Raw genomic sequence first — 8,549 nt, 5'->3', positions numbered from 1 at the left:
TGCTAGCCATCTGCCTGGTTTATTTGCATTGCAAAAAGTATTATGTTTAGCATATAACAAATTACTAGCCACCTGATCTGACATCAGCATATTAAATTGCGCTCTTAGTAAAGTGACTACCTCTTTTGTCTTCTTATCACCTGGGTTAGATATTAGCTCCTGCTCTTTCTTCTTTATCTCTTCCTCCAATTCCTTTCATTTCCCCCCCTGTCTATATCTATATAGCTTATTCAATTTATTAAAACTCCTCTCATATACGCTTTACTTGCATCCCAAACCATTTCCATAGATGTTCCCTTATTCATATTAAAAGCAAAATATTCTTTCAACAGTTTTTACATTCATTGACATTTTTCTCATATTTAAATAAATTTTCATTTAACCTCCAAGACCTTCTAGGTTCTTTCCCATATTCTAATTCCATCCAAACCGGGTTATGATCTGTTAATACTCTCGAGCATATCTTCGTCTTCTTTACCTTAGAAAGAAAATCATTTGTAATTAATATAAAATCAATCCTAGAGAAGGTTTGCTGCCTATCAGAAAAAAATGTAAAATCCTGTTCTTCAGCATTCCTTTCCTGCCAAATGTCTCTTAGCTCGATATCATCCATCAGATCAAAGAAAGATTTAGGTAATCTTGCACGTGCTTGAATATTTTGTAGTAGACTCTTCTTGTCTTTCTTGGTATCCAATACTCCATTGCAATCACCCAGTAATATACACGATCTGTAATCCCATTGTGTTAACTTGGTATGGAGCAACTTATAAAAATGTTCTTTTTGTTGATTGGGGGCGTAAACTCCCATTAAGAGTATCTTTTTTCCTTCTAATAGTAGTTCAATTGCAATATATCTTCCTTGAGAGTCTGCTTCAATTAATTCAGCCTTTATGTCCCTTCTTAAGTATATAACTATGCCGCTTTTTTTCTCTGGGGCAGAAGCTATAAAATGTTGTCCCAATCTTGTATTTATCAAGTATTTCTGATCATTTATTCTAATATGTGTTTCTTGCAGGCAAATTACATCATTTTTAAATTGTTTCAGATAGTAATATATTTTTTCCTTTTTTGGGGTGAGTTTAAGCCATTGACATTCCAGGTTAAAAATGTAATTGTCATCTTCAGCTCCCTGAAGCTTTTTAAGAGCCACCTGAAAATCCTGTAGTTTAATTTTTGGTCTAGCTCCTCCCACGGCTTCTGTGCTGATGTTTATAATTTCTTGAGTTGTTGTCTGGGCTTGCTGCATCTTTAATTCTTTTTCCTTGCGTTTGGTGGCCGCTCGGGTTTGTCTTTGCTCCTTAATTCCTTCTGTCTCCACAAGAAGATTCAAAGCTTGGGCCACATCCAATGATCCTTGGGTATCTTGCTGTCTGACCTCTCCTGCTTGTTCCCTTTCTCTGGATCCTTGAGGTGGCGGATAACCAGCCTTTAATACGTTGCTGTAAAAGTCTCTAGCCTTCCAAACTGAGTTAAGACAGTGTCTTTGTCCCAAGTAATTCACCACTAATCCGGCTGGAACTTCCCATCTATATTGTATCTGGTGGTTTTTAGGTTCATCCACTAGGAATGCATAGTCTTTCCTAGCCTTCAACATTTTTGGTGGGATTTCCTTCAGAACTATCACATCTTGACCTGCAATCTGTAACTTGGTTTTATAGGACTCTTGTAATATCAGGTTCCTTGTATTTCTAGTAGCAAAGTAGACTACAGTATCTCTTGGCAATTGTTTCTGTCTGGCAATCCATGAATTAACGCGGTATATTTTGTCCATTTGCCAGTCATACCCAGCACTAGGTTGACCAACTAATTGGTCAAAAGCTTCTGCAAGAATCTCCTTCAGATTTTCTTGGTTATTCTCTTTGAGGCCTCTTAATCTCAAAGCAAATTCCATCGCTCTGTATTGTATCATTGTAATTTCTGCTTCTGATTTATCAGTCTTGTTTTGAACTTCTTCAACTTTGCATTCTAAATTGACATTGGATTGGTTGATTTCTTCCACTCTATCATGCAGTGAAGATACATAGCCAGCTAAACCTTTAAATGCTTCAACTATATCTTCTCTTATTTGTTGGTTACAAATCTGAATTTGCTCCTTGATGCCAGATATTTCCTCCGAGACCTCCTTAAAGGCAGATGTAATTTTTTCATCAATTTTGAGTTCTATAGTTGCAGCCTGTTCCTTTAAGGCATCTTTTTTTTTTTTTAATTTCAAATGTTTTATTCATTTTCATTTTCAATTTTGTACATTCACTTATATACTGAATATTTGCAATAATAATAATAAAAAAAAACCCAACCTAAACACAACTCATCATAAACCCAACCTGTCGCTTTCATACACCCCTTCTTCTCCCCCTCCAACTTTCCTTTCTCCCTCCAACAATCACCCCTCCTACTTCCCTTTCCCCTCCTATCTTCCTTTCTCGCCTTCCTCACCCTCCTTCCCCTCTCATCCTCCTTACATTCCCCTCTTCCTCCCTCCTTACTTCTCCCTCTTCTTTTCCTCTACTTCTCACTTTGGTGCATTTCTCTATTCCTTAATCTATTCAGTTACTAAAAATTGCACTAAAAAGAAAAGAGAAGGAAAAAAAAAAAAAAAAGAAAAAAAAAGAGAAAAATAAAAAGAAAAGATAAGGAACAACAGTATACAAGTGTATTCTTCTTATTCTATATATTGAAACTATATCTCCACCCACCCACCCACCCCCAATGAACCCCCCTCCCTAATCCCCTCCGACTTCCCAGGTCCCACACCCGGCACAGTTCAGTACCATTCACCTTCTAGAATATCTTATTAACAATAATAATGAAAATAAAATAAAAAGAACACTCCGAAAAAGAAAAAGAAAAACGAAAAAAATAAATAAAAAAATAAAAATCTTTTGCATTATGCTCAGCCTCCCATCATTCTTAAAATTTAAACAGTATAGATCATTCCATTTATATTTTGTCCTCGTCCCTTACTTCTTTGATATTTACCCCCATCTTCCTGTAGACTCTCCAGATAGCCTTTCTTAACCTTATATTCAAATAATAGTTTATACAAAAATCAATTTATCTTCAAATACAGAGCAGTCTAATCATGCTTTCGCTACTCATCTTCCTACCCCTCGTTTCTCATCTCCATTCCTCCCAAGCCCAAATTCCATAAGATTAGGATCTCGCTCTTCACTTTAAAATCCTGAGCTTTTTATGTTATACTTCAAGCATATAAATCCGTAAAATGTGTGCCCAAGATCCATACCACTTCATTCAGTCCCAAGATCCCTTCATCGATATCCCGCTCCACCTTCCCTTCTGCCCCACTCCTCCTGACTCCATTCATCCCAAACCGTAATTCAAATAAATCTTGGTCCCCGCTTTCCTCACAGAAAACAATTCATGCGCAGTTTGGATTGAAATTCAAATAAGTCTTATAAAGGTCCCATACAATATCTGTCCAAAATAAGCAATGCTTCTTTCCATTCCTCATCGGTACACAGCTTTACCATTTCGTACCAAGCAGGAATCCTAAAATTTTAATCAGTCCAAGAGCTTAAAAAGTATTTTAAAGACATCGCCGGATCTATATTCTTTACTCTTCTGCCCTTCCGGAAAGAGAAGGCAACCCTCTGCCTCATAACCACGTGTCCCGCTGCTTTGAAAATATGGCTAAATCCTCAGTTTCCGCTCTTCTGCCTCTCCGGTAGGGGGGAGAACAACTCCCTCCATCTTGTAACCAAGTGAATTGCTGCTTGTCTTTCCTTCATCTTGTCTTTCCGCATTTCCGAGTGAGTCAAGAAGCCCCGCCTTCAGAGTTTTATAATAAAAGTCCCGAGCTTCCGAAACAGAATTAAGACAAAATCTTTGATTCTCGAGTATAACTGTGATTCCAACTGGAGCTTCCCATTTATACTGTATTTGACGATTCCTAAGCTCTTGGGTTAAAAAAGTATAGTCTCTCCTTTCTTGCAGCATTTGGAGCGGTATTTCTTTAAAGACAAACAAATCATGGCCATCGATTCGGAGCCTGTTGTTGTAAAACTTTTGGATGATCGCATTTCTAGATTCTCTTGTGAAAAAGTATATAATTATGTCTCTTGGAAGCTGTCGTTGTTCTGCTACACACGAATTCTGGCGGTAGATTTTTCGAATATTCCAATCAAAATTGAGTCCCGGACCTCCCACTGCTTGGCTGAAAGCCTCTACAAATGTCTGTTTCAAGTTCTCTCCTTTCTTTTCGGGCAGTCCTCTGACTCTTATTGCAAACGCCTTTCTGTTATAATTTATCATTATAAGTTGTGTTTGAGTATCTCTAATCTCTTGTTGTAATGCTTGGATGTTGGAAGTCAAATTAGAATTAGCCTCCTCCAAAGTTTCCAGTTTAGTCTCCATTTCTTCGATATAATCTGTCAAAGTAGACATAGCTTCAAACATATCCACCTTTATTTGGGCAATTTTAGTCTGTATTTTGTCACATAAATCCAGCACAAATTCTTTGATTTCTTGTTTAAAATCATTAAGTATTTGCAAAAGAAGCTCCTGTGTTAAGGAATCTCCAGTAGGGGGTGTAGGAGGCAAAGGCAGCGATTTACTAACAAGTTCTTTAAGCACATGCGGGGGGGGAGCGTTTTGCCTGCTTAGACCTGGGAGGCATTATAGATAAAAGCTGAGAATAAACAGATAAACAGTGTATTCACCTGGTCAGTTCTCAATAAGTTATTTGTAGATTTTGCTTGTTAATGAGTAGCAGTCTCCGGGGAGATAAAGCCGGTTAATTACGTCATCAATCACCAACACAGTAAAAACGCCATTTTGTAGCGTGGTTGAACAAAGAGGTTTCAAAGGAAAACGAGGCTGGTGTTTAGATAGTTATAAAAAAGGAACTTCACAGGAGTAAGACCCGCTCGTGTTAGTCTTAAGTTGCTTTAGGCAGTTTATCATTGTCCTGAGGGGGGGGATCGCCTGTCTAGGGCTGCAAAAAAAGGCAGCTGAGAGGAACTGGCTGGAGATAAGAGCTCAGTTACGCTGGATCTTTTCTCCGTTCGCAGCCCCCAAAAAAAGAAAAGGGGCTGTGAACTACGAATAAATCCTAGCACCTGAGCTTCTGCCTGCCCCTTTCTGCCAAAAAGGGGTGATATCTATTGATCTTAATTAGATATACAGACCAGAACTCTGAGAGGAGCTCCGTTGAGCTCCTTCGGTGACAGGCTCCGCCCCCAGGAAGTCCCTTTAAGGCATCTTTTAAAGCTCCTTGTAGCACATCCAGAGTTAAAGCCTCAACAGCCGGAGGAGGTAAGAGTGACTGTAGTTTATTAGTTGGGACTGGAGAACTGCTAGCGCTCTTTGAAGTGGTTGTTGTTCTAACTTGTTTTGAAGCCATTTCAACTATTCAATTAAACTTATCTTCCATCAAATTGTTAAGTCCAAACAAACCACTTAGTCCAGTTATTAAATCTTGTGGCTTATTAGTAGATCAATGCTATTTTGAGTGATCTTAAAGTCTTAATTCTTTTAACAATGTTAGGAAGCACTTAAGATGTAATTGCTTGTTAAATTTCGTTTCATTCAGCCACACCTTAATAATCGGGCGCCATTTTCACTTCTGTCTCATTAATTTTAACAGAAGGGGTTCTTGTAAATCAGAGTTAAAGTTTAAGGATACTTGCGATTGTGAAACTCTCCAGTACTTGCACTGCTGCTTCTTATTCAAATGTAGATCAAAACATTGATTGCAGGTGTGGACATGGCTCCTTGATCTTCAGAAAGCAGATACGTCCCGAGAGCAGAGTATGTTGAGCTACATGGGGGCTCACACCTTCCAAGCCCCAGAAATTACTCCTGGGTGTTTAAGGGAGCTCTACCCACGTTCGGCAACTCTCCTCCCCCTCTTTTCCCGAGGGGAGAGTTTTCAGGCTGTCAGACAGTTGATGTACGCTGTTCTGGCAGCTAAACGCAATCTCGGGGCTGGAACACCTCAAAAAGATGTCCGTCAAAGCCTACGTTGCCACCGGAGGTCTATAGAGAATAATTGCAATGCTTTTTAGATAAATATCAGACTAGATTCCACCTATTCATCATCAAGCATTTTAACAATATATTACAAGACGGTGAAATTAAAGATTAGTTAATATCTGGAAAAACTATCCAATAATGAAAAATCCAACAAAAGGGGCAGTAGTAGACAACGAGAGACCAATTACTTGCTTACCACAACTTTCAAATTGTTAGCTGGTATAGTAGTTCATTCTGTCCAACAGCATTTAATTGAAAACAAGCTCTTTCCATTTGAGCAGGAAGGAAAGCATCCCAAACAGCAGAGGAATGAAATAATAGCTCCTAACTGACAAGGTGATTTTGGAAAAATGTAAGAGAAAGAAAACCAACTAGAATATAGCTTGAATTGATTACAAAAAAGGATTTGACTCCCTGACACATGACTGAATAATTAAGTGCCTGGAAATAACAGGAATTATTATTATTGTTGTACTGTTTTACTTTACAACTGTTTACACAGATTACAAGCCACTTTAGGAAAATTATCTTGCAAGATGAGGTACTGTATAAATTGGTGAAAATTATTGACTGATTAGGCATAAACAATAAATACAATATAAATTGTGGTAAAAGTATTGACTAATTATGCATATTGATATGAATTGCATGTTATCAAGTATGTTGATAATCCAAAAATTCCTAAGAGAAAAAAGAACTATTTTTCATTCTTAACTATAAAGTAGTACTAGCCATTTTGCCCATTTAAAAAATGTAGGGGGAAAATTTTTTTTTGTACTACTATAGAACAACAGAAGTTCATCATATTTCGGGCTTCTCCAGGTTAGAGAAGATTCATCTAGATCTACACTCTCAGATTTTTTTTAAAATCTCTGAAAGTCAAGATGTTTGTTTAAGCTTTTTTCTTCTCTCTATACCCATTGCCAATGTAATTTTTACCCAGTTTTTTTGTCATTAATATCACTAGTTCACTAAAGTGTTATATCATGAATCTTGACTAATGTATCTTGTCTTTTTATGTACACTGAGAGCATATGCATCAAAGACAAATTCCTTGTGTGTCCAATCACACTTGGCCAATAAAGAATTCTATTCCATTCTATTCTAAACTAGCAAGAATATAGGGGGGGATCACAAATTTTGCCTGCTTAAAACCTTTTAATAATATATTTGGCCTGTCTTATAATTCCAAACAATATTTTGAATAAGCCATCTCGCCCTTATATGGCAATGGTCCTAAAGCACATACAGCTAATGAAGACACTGTCTTCAGTGACATGAAAAGATATTAATTTCCACTTAATTGGGACAAGAAACAATTGAATGTCTCAATTCCCAATAACGGTCTGAGGTGGGGCAAGATAGCCCACCTGAAGCTGGAGTTAAGAAATGCTTCCGTGCTCTCGATCGCTCAGGCAATGGCCATGTAAGAGGAATTCTGGGAGTTGAAGTCCACAGGTCTTAAAGTGGCCAATGTTGGACACCCTGTTATAAAACATACAGAAATATAATCCCCCTTTACCATTTCCAGATATCAGTATTCCTGCCACAGATTCTCCTAGGGGATTTACTGAGTCTCAATCTTTCAGGAATAGTTTTGCCACAAAAGCATTTGTGTGCAAAAGCATAATCTTATTAAGTATTCACCTGCAAGTGGTTAGTTTTGTGTAGGCATAGGTTTATGAATATATTTAAGCCTTAGATGTGTAAAAGAAAGGGAGGCAACCACTGAGAAAGATAGTGTGTCATCCCTGAACAACAACAAAAACTGAACTGTCAGAATTAATTATTGTCCTTGAGGCTTCTTCTGCACTTTTCTCTTATTAAATGAGCAGACTATTAGGATATGTATGAACCTTCAGAAAGTAGAAAGTAGAGTAATAAAGCAGAGCAATAAATGACAATAGATAATACATAGTAGCTGTTGAAATCTAATACAGTACTACGTATTTAATATTTCACTGTATCAATATTTTGCTGTTTCTTTAATACATATATTGTCTAGAATCTTTATTTTATTAAAGGAAATGCTAGGTGTTATACAAATCTGAAATCATATTTAGAATACTGCAAGTTTGGTCCTGTTATCGAAAATACATGATGTTGCCAAAGGTAGAAGAAAGATAAGTAATAAGTTCATATATCATTCCAAAATATGATATGGGGGTTGGGCTTGGCACTCAGAAGCATCAATTATTTTATTTTATTTTATTATTTATATGCCATCCATGCTGCTATCAAGTGACCCAGAGCAGCTTACAGTAAGATAAAACAACAATATTAAAATTTAAAATTTAAACATATAAATACATAAGTTTTAGCATTAATAATTTTAATACTTTAGTAAAATACTAGTATATAACTAAATTTTGGGGAGACCTTCCAACTAATTCATATAAGATTGACATTAGTCTAGAATATAAATTTAGAGTTACCATGTAGTTTTCTAAACAATGGTTTATTGAATAAATCATAGTTTGATTTATTGAATAAATCATAGCTGCCTGGGTTTACACACAAAATGCTAAGCTATAAACCATGGCTTATAAACAATA

At 36.8% G+C, this 8,549-nt stretch overlaps 1 protein-coding gene across 1 annotated transcript; it reads right to left on the bottom strand.

The window, feature by feature from the left end:
• Positions 1 to 434: 434 nt before the first annotated feature.
• LOC148043827 (uncharacterized) lies at positions 435 to 5,362 on the bottom strand. The gene is made up of 4 exons (XM_087723934.1): positions 5,306 to 5,362; positions 4,293 to 4,344; positions 1,093 to 2,157; positions 435 to 478 (listed from the first exon to the last, which is right to left on the bottom strand). The coding sequence occupies exons 1-4, from the start codon at positions 5,360 to 5,362 to the stop codon at positions 435 to 437; spliced, it is 1,218 nt and encodes a 405-aa protein (XP_087580060.1).
• Between the last annotated feature and the right edge of the window lie 3,187 nt (positions 5,363 to 8,549).

This window comes from Thamnophis sirtalis, unplaced genomic scaffold (genome assembly GCF_051295495.1).
Source record: "Thamnophis sirtalis isolate CommonGarterSnake01/CBP01778 unplaced genomic scaffold, rThaSir2_p1.2 scaffold_10, whole genome shotgun sequence".
In the NCBI taxonomy this organism is placed as follows: Eukaryota; Metazoa; Chordata; class Lepidosauria; order Squamata; family Natricidae; genus Thamnophis; species Thamnophis sirtalis.
This window is presented reverse-complemented; position numbering and strand designations above follow the sequence as displayed.